Source organism: Saccopteryx bilineata, chromosome 1 (genome assembly GCF_036850765.1).
Source record: "Saccopteryx bilineata isolate mSacBil1 chromosome 1, mSacBil1_pri_phased_curated, whole genome shotgun sequence".
Taxonomy (NCBI): Eukaryota; Metazoa; Chordata; class Mammalia; order Chiroptera; family Emballonuridae; genus Saccopteryx; species Saccopteryx bilineata.
In genome coordinates this window covers 216,490,748-216,510,587 of record NC_089490.1, presented here as the reverse complement: position 1 = coordinate 216,510,587, position 19,840 = coordinate 216,490,748, and the positions used below count along the sequence as shown (strand labels likewise).

The window sequence follows — 19,840 nt, the reverse complement described above, 5'->3', positions numbered from 1 at the left end:
GGGGAGGCAAGGCTGGTATAATATTTGTAAATCAATCAATGTGATTCATCACATAAACAAAAAGAAGGAGAAAAACCATATGATAATTTCAATAGATGCAGAAAAAGCATTTGATAAAATCCAGGACCCATTCATGATAAAAAATCTCAGCAAAGTGGGAATACAGGGAACATACCTCAACATGATAAAAGCCATCTATGAGAAACCCACAGCCAACATCACACTCAATGGGCAAAAATTAAAAGCAATACCCTTAAGATCAGGAACAAGGTAGGGGTGCCTGGCCCCTTTCACCACTCTTATTTAACATAGTCCTGGAAGTCCTAGCCACAGCAATCAGACAAGAAGAAATAAAAGGCATTCAAGTTGGAAAAGAAGAAGTAAAACTATCATTATTTGCAGATGATATGATATTGTATATAGAAAACTCTAAAGTCTCAGCCAAAAAACTACTGGACCTGATAAATGAATTCAGCAAAGTGGCAGGATATAAAATCAATACTCAGAAATCAGAGGCATTTTTATACGCTAACAATGAACAGTCAGAAAGAGAAATTAAGGAAACAATCCCCTTCACTATTACAACCAAAAAAATTAAGTACCTAGGAGTAAACTTAACCAAGGAGACTAAAGACTTGTACTCGGAAAATTACAAAGCATTGATAAAAGAAATCAAGGAAGATACAAACAAGTGGAAGCATATACCATGCTCATGGTTAGGAAGAATAAACATCATTAAAATGTCTATATTACCCAAAGCAATCTATAAATTCAATGCAATACCAATTAAAATACCAATGACATACTTCAAAGATATAGATCACATATTCCAAAGATTTATATGGAATCAAAAAAGAACACGAATAGCCTCAGCAATCTTAAAAAAGAAGAATAAAGTGGGAGGTATCACACTTCCTGACATCAAGTTATACTACAAGGCTATTGTAGTCAAAACAGCCTGGTACTGGCATAGAACAGGCATATAGATCAATGGAACAGAACAGAGAACCCAGAAATAAACCCACAGCTCTATGGACAACTGATATTTGACAAAGGAGGTAAGGAAATACAATGGAGTAAAGACAGCCTCTTTAACAAATGGTGTTGGGAAAATTGGACAGCTACCTGCAAAAAAATGAAACTAGATCACCAGCTTACACCACTCACAAAAATAAACTCAAAATGGATAAAAGACTTAAATGTAGGCCGTGAAACCATAAGCATCTTAGAAGAAAACATAGGCAGTAAGCTCTCCGACATCTCTCGGAGCAATATATTTGCTGATTTATCTCCACGGGGAAGTGAAATAAAAGACAGGATAAACAAATGGGACTATATCAAACTAAAAAGCTTTTGCACAGCTAAAGACAATAAGAACAGAATAAAAAGACAAACTACACAATGGGAGAACATATTTGACAATACATCTGATAAGGGGTTAATAACCAAAATTTATAAAGAACTTGTAAATCTCAACACCAGGAAGACAAACAATCCAATCAAAAAATGGGAGAAAGAAATGAATAGGCACTTCTCCAAAGAGGACATACAGATGGCCAATAGGCATATGAAAAAATGCTCAACATCACTAATCATTAGAGAAATGCAAATTAAAACCACAATGAGATATCACCTCACACCAGCCAGAATGGCGCTCATCAACAAAACAACACAGAATAAGTGCTGGCGAGGATGTGGAGAAAAGGGAACCCTCCTGCACTGCTGGTGGGAATGCAGACTGGTGCAGCCACTGTGGAAAACAGTATGGAGATTCCTCAAAAAACTGAAAATCGAACTGTCTTTTGACCCAGCTATCCCACTTTTAGGAATATACCCCAAGAACACCATAGAACGGCTCCAAAAGGAGAAATGCACCCCCATGTTTGTGGCAGCATTGTTCACAATAGCAAAAATCTGGAAACAGCCCAAGTGTCCATCAGAGGACGAGTGGATTAAAAAAACTTTGGTACATATATACTATGGAATACTACTCAGCCATAGGAAATGATGACATCGGATCATTTACAACATGGATGGACCTTGATAACATTATACGGAGTGAAATAAGTAAATCAGAAAAAACTAAGAACTATATGAATCCATACATAGATGGGACATAAAAATGAGACTCAGAGACATGAACAAGAATGTGATGGCAACGGGGGCGGGAGTAGGGGTGGGGGGAGGGGGGATGGGGCAAGGAAGGAGAGAGGGGGTGGGGTAGGGGAGGGGCACAAAGAAAACCAGATAGAAGGTGACAGAAGACAAGACAATTTGACTTTGGGAGAGGGGTATACAGCACAAATGTCAAAATAATCTGGAGATGTTTTCTCTCAACATATGTACCCTGATTTATCAATGTCACTGCATTAAATTTAATAAAAAAAATAAATAAATAAAGGACTGGCCTGTCTTAATTTCTTAACAGATCATCAACAACCTTTTCTCAGAATCTGATTAATGGAAACTACTTTGGCATAACAACCACTGTGGATTATTCTGGTAACCAAGAGAAGGCTCATTGCATCTCTGCTTCAGTTTAACAACATGTGAGCGTGCACACGCAGTGAGAATGGGGAGTCAGGGCCATGCAGTTAGCACTTGTTCCTGCTGTGGCCCGTTCTGGGGACCGGGATGAGGATGGCCTTTTTCTTTCCTTGTCTTCATTCCTAACCTCCTTTACTTCTTTGGCTTATTTGTTCTTCGTGCTTTTATGACAAACTTTCTTGCTCATAAAAAGACTAAGCTTCTCTTGTGAAATAAAGAAACATGGCAATGAGCTTTTGCCAGGATATATCTCCAAATTTGCCTCAAAGCTGAAAAATGTAGATTGTCAGTGACAACCTTGATGTGGAAAAAGTTCTTATGGATCTAGAAAAGCAAGCATCTTCTGATGGAGACGTTCCAGTTTCACTTCTTCTCTAACAAACAGGTCTCCCTTGAGGATCTACTGTGAGGACCTTTCTTTATGAAGAAAACCTAACTAGTGCAGAAAACCATTTGCTGAACATCTAAAAGTTTTATGCTACTCAAGGAAGTCACCCCTGACTCAGAATGAAAGGCCTCGCATGTGACCCTTCTCTGCCCCTCCATGATTACATGCACATCAGCCACATGCATGACTCTAAAACATGTTTGACAGAAAACCCACAAACTTATGTTCAGATGGCTTCTCAAGTTCTATCCTATGTAAATCAACAAGTGAATGCTTTTCTAGTTATTCTAAGCCAAACTAACTAATGTACCAAAAGACCATGATTTGGCACTGATTCCAGGCAGGGGACCAAAAGGACATGAGCTCTGTGAGCGCCACAGCAGCAGCTTTGCAGACAGGAGCACTGGTGACCGATCAAATGTCAACTGCACAGAAGTTCAAACCACTGCATTTCAAAGAGTTAACATTCAGTATATCTTCTATCTTTTCTTCTCATAATTCCAAGGTACAAGTATTCTGACTTCAAGTATTTAGGGCCCTGACCCCTTTTTCCAGCATGAGGAACAGCCTCTGCGGCCCCTCAGTGGCAGCTCTAGGCTCATGGGAACCACTGGGGACCCTCAGAATTCAGTTTCAGAGCCCCTGGATCTGGGATGGCTTGCAGTTGGTTACCTGCTCCCCTAAGTACTCAACGTCCAAGGCCAGCTGCAACCTGATTTTGTCATCGTCACTCATGCCGCCACCACTAGACCCACCGGGGTTGGCAGGGGTGGTTTTTCGGGCTTGTTTTAGCCTTTTCAGGCTCTCCTCCATCTTCTTCACAGAGTGCAGGACGTCAGACACGGTTTCATAGTACCTGGGGCACAAGACATGTTTACAGGTGAAATAGGTGTTTGCAGGTAATTCCAAATACACTAACTGGTGCTCTGGACCAAAAAACACAAAGTTTTTTAAGACAAAAATTCAATTCCAATAACAAGTCAGCCTTGGTAAATAATGTGTCTTAGGGTTAAAAGAAAAACAAGGTCTGGATTCCCTAGCGCTGTGTTCCCTCAGAACTCAGGAAACACGCACCTGGTTCTGTTTCTAATGTGAATCCTGGACACTAAGGGAAAGTCATGAACTGCCTGTTTGTCTCATGTTAAGTGAACATCTGAACTCATTACCCAAATGCAAATAACAAGTTCACTTACAACTAAGTCTAGGAAATGATCATCTGTTACAGAGCAAAAGCATTTTAAAATGTTAAAACTGCCTTCAAAATATTCTCAATATACTGTCCAAGTTATAAATGAGTTACATTTAAAAACTTTCTTTACAGGCTGATTACCTGGCATTTAAAATACACGTGCCCATAGAACAATAGTATAATTCATTTTAATGTGCTGAATTAACCCATAGATGTCACTTAATTCATCAGTAATTAAAATAAAATACTAGGGCAAAATAAATAATGAAGCAAAACTCAATAACAAAACTAAAAAACAAGATTCTTTGGCATAACTAACTCAATGTTGGCATTTGGGGAAAACGAATTAGACATGAAAAAACATTCAACCACAGTGATTCAGAAGATCTTGTATTTTCTTTCTTTTTTTGTATTTTTTCAAAGTGAGAAGTGGGGAGGCAGTTAAGACTCCTGCATGTGCCCGACCGGGATCCACCCGGCATGCCCACCAGCGGGTGATGCTCGGCTCCTCTGGGGTGTTGCTCCGTTGCAACCAGAGCCATTCTAGTGCCTGAGGTGGAGGCCATGGAGCCATCCTCAGCACCTGGGCTAACTTTGTTCCAGTGGAGCCTTGGCTGTGGGAGGGGAAAAGAGAGACGGAGAGGAAGGAGAGGGGGAGGGGTGGAGAAGCAGATGGGCACTTCTGTGTGCCCTGGCTGGGAATCGAACCCAGGACTTCCACACGCTGGGCTGACGCTCTACCGTTGACCCAATCGGCCAGGGCTGACCTCCTTGTATTTTCATGGGCTGTAGGGTTTTAGACACTGCTCCTCTATCAGGTGTAATTATTTTTCTCATCCTTGATTATGATGATCCCCCCATGGGAAGTCCTCCGATTCTCTGGCACAACTGATGCCATTTTGGACTGATAGAGTCAAAGAGAGAAAGGTCAAGGTGACTTGACCTAGAATGATGCCTGCATGAGATGGCGTTAAGGACAGTAAGAGGCTGGCGCCCAGGTGGGGGATGGTTAGAATATGCCTGGACCCCTCAAAGGTGTAACCTGGAAGATGCCAGGACAGTGTGGCTGCCAGGCTGGCTAAGGTCCAGGTAGAGCCTTGTGGGGGGAGTTGTGGCAAACACAGCTCAACCGTCCAGACAGATGAGCAGGAACTGAGCCCCCCTGCCTTGTCCAGTGATGAAGATATCTGATGTTCTAACTAGCTCACTACCCGCCACCCTCTAGTGGTCTCAGTGACCTCTGACTCGGGGCTTTTCTAAGAATGTCAGAACAGCCTATCACTTACTTGTGGGTGCTCTCCGAGAGTGCGCCTTCCAACCACTGCTGCATTACCGCATGTCTGAGCCTGTCACGGTGCCCGCTCTGAAGCTGGCGAAGCGGTTTCAGAGCGCTGTCCACATACAAGGAAGCTGTCGTTGGCACCTCCTGGAACCCCGTTTAGGGGTGAATGACGCACAGGGAGAAAAGCTATTCATGCCTCAAATTCAAAAGACACTAGCAAGGTACCAGTTTTGAGACACATACAACCCCCATTCCTTCCAAAAAGCAACACTGGTATAGTCTACGCAGTGTTTTCAACTGATCATCTACAGACAGGCCGCCAGAAATTGCATGTGGGTCTGAGAGTTAACCACCAGATTGTATGAAGATTATAGACCAAAGATCTGTTGAATTCACTTATGCTCAGTGTTCCTGAAATAATTCTATTTTCACCGGTCCCCAAGTGTAACAAGGTTGAAAACCATTGGTCCACAGGAAGACATCTGGAAGATGAGAGGGTGTCAGGAAGAGGCAGCAAGGGGGAGACGTCTGGAGTTGACTGCACTCGTGCTGTGCCAAGCACTGACAGCAGCTTCCCATCACTTCCTGTCCACACCTGCCACCCAGCCAGCTTGTAAACTTGGGTGTGATTCTATGTTTGGATAGGGGAGATGTTTCTAACAAACGCCCACCAGAAATAGTAACTGCTGCTGGTCACCAGACAGCCGTCCAAGCAGCAGAATCTAGGGTGGTGATTTGATTTTGCTAATTTTGGTTTCTTTGTAGATAAGTACACTAGCTCCCACTCTAGAGGAGGACTAACGAGAGAGCATGTCTGATGTATAGCACAGTGTCTGCCCCACAATAGAAGCACTCAGCAAGTATAACATCCTATTGAACAGCTAGGGAAAGTAGTAGATTACTAAAAGAAAAATGTATTCAGCAACATTAAATAGGTCTGTCTTCTAAGTGGGAGCTTCAAGTCAGACAAGAAAAAGAAAATCAGGTGACAAGGTACCTAGACATGATAACCACTGTGTGCCGCAGATTTTAAGAGGAAAAGACCAGCCACACAGGTGAGTTCAACCTCAGCCCAGCAATGAAGAGCCACTCACTACACCCAGGACTCCATGCCGGGTGGGCAGAGTGACACCAGTGTCACCCAACAGAGAGGCAGGCGCCAAATCAGCTATGTCTGTAGGAAGTCCAGAAATTTTCCAAAACTGCACAATGTCTTAGCAGATTTTTACAATTACTGAGAATAATTTTAGTTGTAAACTGCTTAAAACCCAACTCTACAACTGGGAAGAAAAAAACCCAAAGGGAAAATTAAGTGAAATCTGGCAAGAATGAAGTAAATGCAAACATATGAAAATGACAGTTCAACAGGGAAAACTAAAGCACCGGTAAAAATGAATCCCCCAATCTCCACTCCATAGTCAGAGGACAGGAGAATGCTGTCAGCAGTTATTTTAAATGCTGAACTTCTTACTACAGCTTTCCAAACCGTGTCTGTAGAGGAGCAGAGGAAAGCAGTGCTTCCAATAACAGAGGAAAGGGAATAGGACATTCTGATTTTTTCAAATACAAGATAGGAGGAAAAGATTACCCCACAGACTGTAGGACTTCAAGTCCACTACTAAAGCACTTGCCCACCCACATGGATAGCGTCCCACAAATAGGACCTCTATAAATGAGACGGGTGAGACATCTCTGGCTTCTCCTGCGAGCCTGTCTCAGTCTCCTGCTTGACCCCTCCCTCCCTCCCTCCTGGCTTTCCTACTCTATATTCCTCACCCCCCACTTCTCTGCAGTGAATGGCGCTGACCTTATTGGTTCTTCGGTAAAGCCGAGGGACCTCCAGGGCACTTTTCAGGTAACTGAAGCAAGACTCGCTTAAGTCCTGGATGATCCTGCCACTCAGGGCAGGCACGCAGGTCGACAAGGACTGCCGGGAGTCCTCCAGGGCTGCTGCTGACACACAGACTGAGCTTAGTCACTCCCCCCAGGTCCAGATGCGAATTTACTCTAAGTGTTATCACAGTATTTAGAGAGCGTATGATAATACAAGAGATTAAATGATTGAAATAAAACAAAATTTCTCATTGGGAAGTTATAATCACAGAATATGCAGACAACTAAGGACTAACAGCTGAAGAGAATAGTAGTTGAAATATTTCCCACAGTCTCTAAAGTTTTATTTTAAATTATTTCTTATTCAAAGATTTGCTAAGTCTGAAGATTTGTTTTTACCTGAGATAGAAGAACAATTCTTAAAGCCAATCATTTCAAGTTTTGGCTTGATTGTTTCCAAGAGTTCTGGAAGCTGAAACAAATAGGCATTTTACATTTTCTGTTGCTTTTTTAAGTCAAAGAAAAACGCAATTCTATTGGCATCTACAAGCTCTAGGATAGTATTAATGAATACTGAAACTAAACTCAGGAACTTTCATAAGAAAGCAAAAAAAATTTTTTTTAAGATTTTATTTACTCATTTTAGAGAGGAGAGAGAGAGAGAGAGAGAGAGAGAAGGGGGAAGAGCAGGAAGCATCAACTCCCATATGTGCCTTGACAGGACAAGCCCAGGGTTTCGAACCGGTGACCTCAGCATTCCAGGTCGATGCTTTAACCACTGCGCCACCACAGATCAGGAGAAAGCAAAATTCTTAATGAAAACTAACAAGAAAAGAACCAAACAAGGGAAACAGTAGTTTCATGGCTGTTAACAGACCCAGAGAATAAACATCATCTTCTATTCTGTAGCTCTCCCCAGTACCAAAAAACCTCAGAAAAAAAACGTTTTTTGCTCAAAACAAATGTATTTAAGCACCACAAAATATTTAAACTTCAGAAGAGCACAATTATATAACAGAGCACTTACACACAAATTTATCCCACAAAGTTCTCTTAATGGTAAAAACACAGGACATACCCAGAAAACACAGGAAAACAACAGTTCAGTACTCTCCAAATAGAGCTGAAGAGTAAATGTTACCAAGAAATATTTGTGTACATGAATGAGAAATAATTAAAATCCAATCCACTAAAGACCATGCCTGCACAGAGGCTGAGCGGATAAAAACATGACTTGCACTGAGCCTGGAACATCACTCCTAAATAGCATAGCAGAGGCTCCAGGTTAAGACAGCACGAGGCCAAACTGGAAGGAGGGAGACAGCACAGCTGTTGAGGGAGTTGGAGAAACCCCTGAAGGGAAATGAACGGGATGCTCCCTTGAGGTACCTTGGGGCCCCACAAGTCTAAGCCCATGGGCAGATGGTGTCATGTCTTTGCACATGCTCTCTGAGAAAACACTGCACTGAGCACGTGGAGTTCTGGGACACAGGCTTACCTGCTCCTGCAGCCTGTCCAGGTCTGCAACCACATAGACAAGCTGAGTGCTGGAAATGGAGGCGACAGGCTTTGTTTCAGAAGGGCCACTTTCTTGATCTTCATTATTTCCTTGGGTAAGAGAAGGGTCCTTGCTACTAGTTACCAAAAGTTTTTTAATATCCTTGGCACTTTCATTAGAGATGGGCCTGAGTAAAAGCTGAAAAAGGGTTTCAATGATTAAATACTTTTCCACTAGCAAGAGACATATGAGCATTTATTTATAGATATGGGCCAACAAGTCACCATAAAATGCTAATTAATTGTCTACAAAGTCTCAGGAAGTGTCTACTAATGAAAGCACACCATATCATCTCACCAGACAGGTGTGAAGGACTCAGAGAGAAACAAAAACACACCTCAAGGCCTGATGTTATTCTCTGTGAAATTGTGTCTAATTTCTAAATTAGCTGAAGAGTAATATGCAAACATCAAATAGCAGGTACCTAACTCAAAGGCAAATTAATTTCTGAAACATCACAGGTTTTTAAAAATTAGCTAACTATATTGGGTAAATAATTCACTTTGTTTACTTAATAAGTTTATCATTATAATATAATTATAGTATCAATATAATATAATATTAAAAATCAAAACTCATGGCCCTGGCCGGTTGGCTCAGCGGTAGAGCGTCGGCCTGGCGTGTGGGGGACCCGGGTTCGATTCCCGGCCAGGGCACATAGGAGAAGCGCCCATTTGCTTCTCCACCCCCCCCCTCCTTCCTCTCTGTCTCTCTCTTCCCCTCCTGCAGCCAAGGCTCCATTGGAGCAAAGATGGCCCGGGCGCTGAGGATAGCTCCTTGGCCTCTGCCCCAGGCTCTAGAGTGGCTCTGGTCTCGGCAGAGTGATGCCCCGGAGGGGCAGAGCATCGCCCCCTGGTGGGCAGAGTGTCGCCCCTGGTGGGTGTGCTGGGTGGATCCCAGTTAGGCGCATGCGGGAGTCTCTCTGACTGTCTCTCCCTGTTTCCAGCTTCAGAAAAATACCCCCCTCCCAAAAAAAACCTTAAAAAAGAAAAAAAAATCAAAACTCAAATCTCATTATGCTTCAGATAATACAAACAAAAGCGTTCTTTGCACAGTGTACTGTTAGACAGGGAAAAGCACAGAGCAGTATTATACGGCATCATGAAGAGAATGATACATTGAACGGTCAAGGCACCTCAGAGATGCTGGTTCTGAGGACAGGAGAGAAACCTATCAGTGTGCACTTTCCAACAAGACAGATTCCTGACTGCGACCTGATGAACCCTACAGGCCACACTGTGAGCAAACAGAAAGCCTGGACAGCTGGACGCGGGCAGAGAATTGAGCCTACTATCCTTCCAACTAACCTCTCATGACAATGTGGCCTTCTATAATCTTAGAGCATTTAGCTTACTGTATCTTTAATTCTCACCAGCCTCACATATGGCCGAGCCAGGCGGCCAGCCTCACCTCGTTCACAAACACGGAATAGCGCGCCAGCACCTGCAGTGTGAGCCTCCACAGACGGTGCACCAGCGCTGGCAGGAACATGTGCTCGGACCAGCACCTCTGCAGGCTGCTCCACGTTCTATGAGACGCCAACAGGCAGTAGGAACTTCCAGCTGGAGAAAAAACACCCGTGGAAGGAGTCCTAGCCAATAAGGGCCACAGTCTCATATTTTAAATGTATAATGCACGTCTGAAGAAGGTGGCATTCTGAAGGACTCTATGGCCAGCGGAGCTGTGAGTGGAGGTGACATAAATGACCATAACCCACGTTATTACCTCAGGTCTCACAGTGATGCTTTCTAATTATATATGATTCCATCTCCCAGGTGTTTGATAAATATTAAACATACATGGCATTCAGAAATAACTTCATAGGTACTTTATATCAAATTAACAAGCATGAGTCCAAGTGGCAATCACTTGTAAGGGTTTAAACTTTGGTTCTGAATCTGCCCTGTCTCATTTGTCTACTCTTCTCTCCCCAACCTGAATACGCTGTTTATATAGAGAAAGTGAATTACACATGAGCATTTTTGGCAAAGACAGATGAAAACTGTCAGGCTCGAAGAATGCAGCTCAGACTTAGCTACACATAAAGCACAGAAATACAAGTACAGCTGCCTAGAGACCTGTGTGGCTACAAAAACAGCCACGTGTTATGTGAGTGGCCACTAGGAATGACTATAACCTGACACAGACTGACAAGGCTGCAGGGATGCAAGCATGTCTGGACAGTCTGCATACTGACCACTGCCACCTGTCTGATGTCCCAGGACTAGTGCCAGCACTCCGGAGATCTATGCCCCAGCTGTGAGTCACCAGGGAAGGAAGGGCTATCCTGATCCCGGAGGAAAGCAGCTCATAGCCAATTTGTTATAAAAAGGGCTGATCACTTAAGCACACCAGGGGCTATGTCCCCTTGACATGTGATATTCAGGAACAAAAATGAGGTCTGCTTCCTATATTCTTAAAGCATCTTCTTACCATCTCTATAAAGCAAAAAACTATATAAACCAAACAATCTGATTTTATTTACTGTATCTTTAATTCTCACCAGCCTCGCTTACAAAGCCTCTTTTTTTGTCTCAAAAAAAAAAAAAAAAAGAAATCTTGCCTGACCAGGCAGTGGTATATAGTGCAGAGTATCAGTCTGGGACACAGAGGAACCAGGTTCGAAACCCTGAGGTCATTGGCTTGAGCACGGACTCGTCCAGCTTGAGTGCAGGCTCACCAACTTAAGCGGGGGATCACAGACACAACCTCATGGTTGCTGGCTTGAGCCCAAGGTCACTGGCTTAAGCAAGAGGTCACTGGCTCAGCTGGAGCCCACCTGATCAAGGCACACATGAGGAAGCAATCAATGAACAACTAAGGTGCCACAACAAAGAATTGATGCTTCTCATCTCCCTTCCTGTCTGTCCCTCCCTCCCTCCCTCCCTCTCTGAAAAACAAACAAAAAACCCCATAAAGAACAAAACAAAACAGAAGTCTTTAAGGTCTAACTCACTGTATGAGAGGGTACTAGGGTCTAGGTGAGTTGGTGAGCTCAACAAACTCACTCAATAACATCCTGTCATGATCACTTTAAAGATGTTACCTGGCGCATCTTCCAGGACATCTGTAAGTGCTGCTTCTAAGGATCCCGCTATTTCTCTAAATCTGGGACAAAACAAGACCACAAATTAGTGTTTTTGCTCCTGCTGGATGCCTTTCCCTATCCTCCTTTATTCCGAAATACCAGGAACTTCCACCTGTAGGCCAAGGTGGGAGGCTGAAAATACCCCAAGATACCTAGGTCCTAATCCCTGGAACCTGTGACTGTCCCCTCACATGGGACAGGGGCCTTTGTAGATGGGATCATATGGGAGACCTTGAAGTGAGGACAAGATCTTGGGTTATCTGGGTGCTGTCACATGCTCCTTATAAGAGGGGAGCAGAGGGAGCATGGAAGACCAAGAGGAATAAGATTATGATGCAGGAGATGGAGAAAAAAGGCAATGTCCTATTAGAACTATACCTCTGAAATTCCTACAACTGCAGTGAAAAATGGTCCAAATATGTGCTATCAGATTCAAAGCTGCTCTTCCAGCCCCCTGCATACAAACTTCATATAACCACTATTCTGGTGTTGGGTGATAAAGATGTGCCAACATAGGTTCATCAACTGTCACAAATGTCCCACTCTGATGAGAGATGTTGGTAGTGGGAGGCTGTGGGGGGGGGGGGTGACCAGGCTGGCCCCACATGCTGAGAAAGCCTTTACTGAAGCAGAAGTGGCACTTGGCACCCTTGTTAAAGTAGCCCTGTGGACCTGTGTTCTTGTATAGGGTCTTAGGTCCTCAACAAAGGATGGGCAGCAGTGTCCTCCGAAGACCACTGGCTAGGTGTGGGAGGCTGTCACCCTCTAAGTGTGCACTGCTAGGGGGACAGGCTCCTCTGTGCTGAAACAGATCTGTGGCTGAAGGAGGGGGATGTCATCCATGCACTCAGGGCTGACGAGCTATGGGCAAGAGGGAATCTAGTCCATGCCCCATAGATAGTTCCCCATCAGAGAAAGAAATTCCTCCTGAACCACATACCCTTCCATTTCTTACAGGAAATGTAGGTCCATTATAATACTGCAGGGCAACTGTGGAACAAGCAGTCCATTGTTGACTGGAACATCGTTTTGTAGAGTGACTATTTTTTAACTAGTTGCTGTGCAGTATTGTTCCCCCAGCATATACCTCTTCCATCTTCATACCCTCTGACCAGCGCATTCTTTGGTCACCTGCTAGTTAGTTCCTTTGATGGCAATAAATTCTGACACGTGCTTAAAGATCAACTTACCTAATTGCCAATTTTGAGTTTTTTTGATAGTACACATAAAAACAGTTCAGAGACTGAATTCAAGGAAACTGAACAGTAAAAGAAACAGCACTTCAGACAACAAGCAGCGGCCCTGCCCTCCATGAGGGCATAGTGCGGCCGGGAGCAGGGCCGCGAAGACCAGCGGGACCTTGGAGCGGGCTGGTTCCCACAGCTCCATCTGCCCCACAAAAGGAAAGGACTCTCCAACTGCCTCGTGAAGCTCTGAAAAGCCAGCTCCCCAAGTGGCAAGTGAGAAGCCAAGAAGGAACAAGTGATACACAGAAAAGAGAGCACTGGAGACGAGCCCTAGGTGGCAGTAAATGGAAGCAGTGACCCTGACTGAGAACAAGGACAATACAGGACAAGTCAGCTGCCGGAAGAGCAAACCAGCACCAACACCACAACCTCACACCCTATCTCCACCTTTCTCACGATTTACACAAAACAGGAAGCGACCACCAGCACAAAGCAGGCCTGACAGCCAGCACAGCGTGGTTTATAGCAGGGAAAAACTAAAAGCAATCTGAACAGCACTGTGAGGAAGCAGTCATATAACATGTGACACTGTCATATGGGGTGAGTCTGACAAGCAGTCAGCTCAAAGCCATCCAGAAATCAGGAGGAACAGGCACATACGCATGCTACTGAGAGTAGGGTAGAAATAATTCTCCTTAGCGACACATCTAAACATTCTCGCCCCACTGGAACGTTTCAGGCTTCCTTCAAATGTCCCCCCAGTGAATCAGATCACAATGCAACTCTGACCCCAGACATATTTGAAAGAACTTTCGTCATAATTCAGGGTAAACAACCAATGCCTGATAAAAGTCAATAGGAGAATCCTACAAAGTATTACTTGAGTTCATTTTTTAAATGCAAAAACAAATGTATTGAGAGCAAGTTCCATATCTGAAATCTGATTTTTAAAAATTTCATTAATTTTAAATAAAACAGTTTATAAAGAAAAGTTAACCATCCCTGTGAATGCTTAAGGTTAAACTCTGGTGAAGGTAAAAAGGTCAGGCAACTGGCTCAGTATCAACATCCTTCTGGCTCAATCACCAGCTCTGGAGGACCTGTGGAGCCCGACCTGGCAGGGCCCAGAGTGTGGGCTGGGAACAGCTGGGGGAGCTCCAGCAAAACGACCAGAAAACAGGAGTTTGCAAGCAGCAGGCAAGAGGATGTGCTGTGATGGGACCTAAAGCAACCTAACTCCGAACTTGGACTTTGAAAGAAACGGTCACATTTAAACATTATTTCTCAGTGGTAGTCTTATCCTGTAAGATGACACTTTGGTATTTTAAATTCTGCTCATGTATCAAAAGGGCTCTTACCCTGGCTTGATCCTCATTATCATATATTGCCAATGCATCCATGAATACCTTAGATTAACAAATTCTCAATTTCCTACCAAAAGACAAGCTACATAATAACGTAACCCAGCATAATTAAGCATAAAACACAGTATTGTACGTATGTGACAGGGCACCTTACTAACATTCTGAAAACTGTGATTTCATTATCAAAGATGATTACATACGTTCTCAACCATGGCAAGCAATTATAATCAAAGTACCTGATTCTCAATATAGTTCCCTCTCTGTAATTTTTCCTCAGAACTCGGGAGAAAAGAACTGCATTATAATTCACAAAAGCATGCAAAAACTTAAAACAAAAAGCCTATGATTCTTTAAAGAGCATTTCTACTAAAATGCTCTAATTGTATGTCATTCTACAGAGGAAATTACCGTGACCTCATTCAAGAGAACCCAGAAAGATGGCTATTATCATCTACTTTCCTACTGGAACACATGTTGTTATGGGTTTATCATGAAGCTCCTCAAGTAGTGTATAGAACCACTTACTGGCACAGGTGACAGCATCATAAAATCTGGAAGAAAAGTGGCACTGTTCTCCAGAGCAAAGAGAACAAATCTCTCAAAGGTCATAAGGAAAGCCAAGACAATAACCTGGACTCCCATAAACTGGTACACAGAATCAGCTGCCAAAAACACTTAGCACTCTGCCTCTCCCCACTCCTGTTGAAGGAAAATGTTATACAGGTGAGCAAGCGATGAGAGGCAGCCCCAGCACAGGAGGTTGGTGATGGGACAGGGCGAGACAGCTGCCGTCTGACTCCTGCTCTGTCTCTCCCACATGAGTGAGAATGCATGGGAGTGGAGCTGGGCTTGGCGTCCAGCTCCCTCTAGGTCTAGTGTTCTCAGTCCTCTGATTACTGAAAAAGAAATCTTATCTTTTTGTCATGCAAGCCGTAATTTTGACAATCATGATATTTCTCATACACTTCCACTTTAAATTTTGTGTCCCAAAGAACAATACAATGATCACAAAGAAAGGACTGTTAATTGGGGACAACATCCTTATCTGGTATTCAAGTTCTATTTTAGAAAGGTGAAGGCAGGAGGGGAATAAATCGCTGACCTTATCTGAAAGTAAACAGGCAAGTTCCACTTATTATTGAAGCTGTGATAGGCAGGATGTGCTCTCAGTCTTCTCACACTGGCCTGCGACCCACACTGCCGTTCAAATGTCCATACAAAATCCATACTGATGCTGTATTTCTAAAATAAGAACACAGAGGTGGCATTATCACTGTAAGCAAGCCAAGCAGAATGGGGAGCATATACTGAAAACTGATCGAGATACTGAACGTCAGCACACAGAACCGCAGCTTCTAGAGCTGAGAGGGACCCTAACGTTTGAGTCCTTCAAGGTGCCCACTTAAAGACCAGCACTGTCCAAGATGGTTCTGTGATATGCCCACGGTTTTCTGTGACAAGTCCATTCAGAAGCCTAGGCACTCTAAATCCAGTGCTCTTTAGGACAGTTCATATTCTAGAATGCCCTAACCCAGTCCACTGGAGTTGGATGAAATGATAGATTTAGTATAACTTTCACCACCTCTCCAGAAGTGGAAAATTTTTAAAATGAAAGAATCAAACCATGCAAATAATTACATCATTTTTATGGATGAGACAGCGCAAAAACTGATGGGAATCTAACAGCACCATTCAGCAGCTAACATTTAACAATCACCATCTACATACTGTGCTTAAACCTGTATGATCTAACCCACAAAACTACCCTATAAAATAACTACTATTATTATCCCCCCGCCCATTTTACAGAGATGTTTCCTCTTCTGTTAAGGCTCAGAGAGAATCTGCCCAAAGACAAAGCTAGGACACAGGGTAAGCAGAGCCCTGGTCAGTCAGTACAGCAGAACTGCAGCTGCTGTAAAGAGTACGCTATTCCCCAGGCCCCACGACCCCCAGACCCCCAGACTCTAGGATGAGCACTGAGGGACTTTCCCATAGGCTTCCCAGTCAGCAGGGGCTCCGTTCTGATCACCAAACCATTTGCCTAAATACGCAGATGTCTGTGCTTGGATAGGAATTTTAGTGCACTAAACACTACAGGTTTTACATTTCTTTCCATTGGTTCTGAGCAGCACTTAATGGAATCCCCTGAGTATGGTCAGGTATGTGGAGCTGAGGCAAAGAAAAGTATTACTCATCTCTTTTAGGATGAAACTGTACCTCTGCATATAGTGGATGCTAACAATACAAGAATATTTCCCTCTTCCAGGAAGCATGCCACATTAAAGCTAAAGGCTGAAAGCAGTTCTTAAAAAAAATAGGTAGATGCTTGCTGGAAACTAAGCCCACAAGCATTAAGTACTGGTTTAGAATTCTAAAGTCAAAGTCCTATCAGAAAGTTTCACTTCTGAGCTGAAACATCTCGCCTAACATGATCAATACGATTCTCTAGGGCAGGGGTCTCAAACTCAACTCAGCATGTGGGCCGCAGAGCAAGATCACAGCCGTTCGGTGGGCCGCACTAGGTCTACAAAAGGCAACTGTTACGCAACGCTTTTCTCACTGCAGTTGAAAACAAACAAAAAAATCAGTACAACAAGCACAATCGTACATGCAGTTTACTCAGTGTCACAAAACTACCAGAAACTGTAGTTCGCATCACAACTGCTGTTAACTAAGCTAATATCTAGCTAGGATGCTAGAGAAATGAAAAATACAAGTAGGCCCCTAGGCTTACTTAATTTTATCTAAAATATTTTGGACTTCGTGGATTAGTCTGCGGGCCGCACAAAATTGTTCGGCAGGCCGCATTCAGCCCGCAGGCCACGAGTTTGAGACCCCTGCTCTAGGGAGTACAGCAAAATGTAAAGGGTCGCTTAAGACCATTATTTCACTCTGCATCTGGTATCTATTTTTAAAATTCCTACTTTTAAAATCACAAAAATGTCAACGTACTATCACATGGGACAATTAGCCAAGAGAACAGAAAAGTGGTATTTCTAGGATAATAAAGCTCCAACTTGTTTTGTTTTGAAGTGTACCAGGCCCTGGGATCAACCACACTTCCCTTGTGCCTCTCTATACTTTAAAAACAATCAAATTCACCAAACAGTTTATGTAAAGCAAAGAGAACTTCTAGAAATAAAAATCAGGACAAGTAAAATTGGAAGCAGCGTACAGATGAAGAAACAGTTCAGACATAACTGAAGAAGAAATTAGTGAACTAGAAGACAGGTCCTGAGATAGTTTCCAGAGTGCAGCACAGAGATAAAGAGATGAAAAATAAAAAATCACATTTAGAAAACACAAAGGATAAAGAGAAGAGGTCTAACCAAGAGCTCTAGAAGGAAATAACAGAAGAATGGGAGAGAAGCACAATCAAAAGAAAATGTCCCAGAATTTATTTATTTTTTTAGAGAGGAGGGGAGGCAGAGACAGACTCCCGCATGAGCCCCGACCAGAATTAACCTGGCAAGCCCACTAGGAGGTAGTGCTCTGCCCATCTTGGGCCACTGCTCCATTTTTTTTAGTGTCTAAGGTAGAAGCCACAGAGCCATCCTCAGTGCCTGAGGTCAACTTGCTTGAACCAACTGAGTCATGGCTGCAAGAGGAAAAAAGAGAGAGAAAGAGAAAGAGAAAGAGAGAGAGAGAGAGAGAGAAGGGGGGGTGGAGAAGCAGATGGTTGCTTTTCCTGTGTGCCCTGACTGGGATTTGAACCCAGGACATCCACACGCCAGGCCAACACTCTACCACTGAGCCAACTGGCCAGGGAAAATGTCCCAGAATTTATAAAAAAAACACCAATCCTCAGAATCAGAAAACCCAACAAATCCCAAATATAATAAATAAAAGAAGCTTATATTAGACATATTATAATAAAACAGCACACCAAAGTCACAGATGAGATTTTAAAAGCAGCCAGAGGAAAAATGGCATTAACCACAAAGAAGTAACAATTAGGTTAACACCTAATTTCATTAACAAAAGTCAAAAGACAATGTTTAAAGCTCAGATAATTCTATTTCCAACAAAACTACTTTTCAAATATAAAAGCAATCCTTATTGTCCTTTCAAACACAAATTAAAGTTTTATTATAAAAAATGAAGATAATTACTAAAAGATCTGTACTAAAATGTCTTCTAACATGAATTTCAGGAAGAAGAAAATGATTCAAGAAGGTAGGTCTACCATCCAAGAAGGAACAGTATGCAAAGGAAATGATACATTTGTGGCTGTGAAAATGATAATTCTGAGAGGATAATGACCATGTAAAACAATAAAAATCATGTCTATTTTTTGGGCTACAGATATCAAAATAGAAATAAGACCCTGGAAACAATCATATATGCTATGAAACAGGGTGAATAGCACTAAAGTGTTCTAAGTAGCCTATGCTGCTCAGGAGGCTGAAGAACACCAACCAGTAACTTCAGATCTGCAACTACCAAAGTTATTTAACCTACACAGAAATAAAGGGAAGAACTTCCAAATTAGTAGAGGGGAAAGCACAGAATGAAGGAGAAAACAAAGCCCCAACCACTAAAACCCATACAAAGGAGGTGGATAAAGAAGGAAGAAAAGTGGGACAAATAAGTAAGACCCCAAAGTATCAGTAATTACAGTCATTATAAATTGAATAAATCACCTATTTAAATGACAAAGATCATCATATTGAATAAAAAAATCAAAATCCAGAGAAGGAGAAGGAAGAGAGGGACCAAGAGGCTGGTGAGCAGGGGAGCTGAGCCTGAAATACAGGCCACTGGCCCAAGAGTCTTTACTCTTCACCACGGCACTGTACACTGCTTTTAAAACATGACACTACAAATAAACATAGGAACTTATTTTTTAAATCTAAACCATAAAATCTTTTAAATGAGAACACAAAAAAAAACACTAAATATTAGGGGCTCATAATCTTTTAAATTATATAAAATAATTTTATACTATACTTTAAAATCCATTCAGTAAATTGTATTTTCCTTCATAATTACATAGTAGATACACATAAACTTAATTTTTCATGGACAACTTCAAAGAGAAGGGTTTTTAATATTTCTAAGATCTTTTCTTAAAAATTAGAAAATAACTTACATACCTAATCACAATTGTGTCTAGAATGAAGTTTACATTCTAAAATTCAAATAGTCTCATTCGCAAAAGTACTGGGGTCTGTTACATGAATAAAGCAATGTGTGTATGTAAAGGTAAAGGCTCACTCAGCAACTGAAATTTTGATTTTTAATCAACCATAGACCCAAGAATGTGCAGAAGAGAAAATGATTATTCTAAAGTGATAGGGTTGCAGGTGGGGGCCATGACCCCCTCTTTCCTTAAGTGGACAAAGGGACACTGACAAACTGGATGTTCCAGGACACTACCCCCTGCGCATCCGAGTGACTG

General features: G+C 42.6%; 1 protein-coding gene across 4 annotated transcripts in view; it reads right to left on the bottom strand.

Annotated features, from left to right (window-relative positions):
• Nucleotides 1-19,840, bottom strand: part of LOC136308437 (conserved oligomeric Golgi complex subunit 2) — a 46,882-nt gene that overhangs the window by 3,902 nt on the left and 23,140 nt on the right. For all 4 annotated transcript variants that reach the window (XM_066235789.1, XM_066235803.1, XM_066235796.1 and 1 more), the window contains 8 exons: nt 15,539-15,678; nt 11,844-11,905; nt 10,208-10,359; nt 8,738-8,935; nt 7,639-7,711; nt 7,214-7,356; nt 5,411-5,550; nt 3,608-3,791 (listed from right to left, as the gene is read on the bottom strand). In XM_066235789.1, coding sequence (XP_066091886.1) covers nt 3,608-3,791; nt 5,411-5,550; nt 7,214-7,356; nt 7,639-7,711; nt 8,738-8,935; nt 10,208-10,359; nt 11,844-11,905; nt 15,539-15,678 — 1,092 coding nt within the window. The remainder of the gene's footprint in view (nt 1-3,607; nt 3,792-5,410; nt 5,551-7,213; nt 7,357-7,638; nt 7,712-8,737; nt 8,936-10,207; nt 10,360-11,843; nt 11,906-15,538; nt 15,679-19,840) is intronic.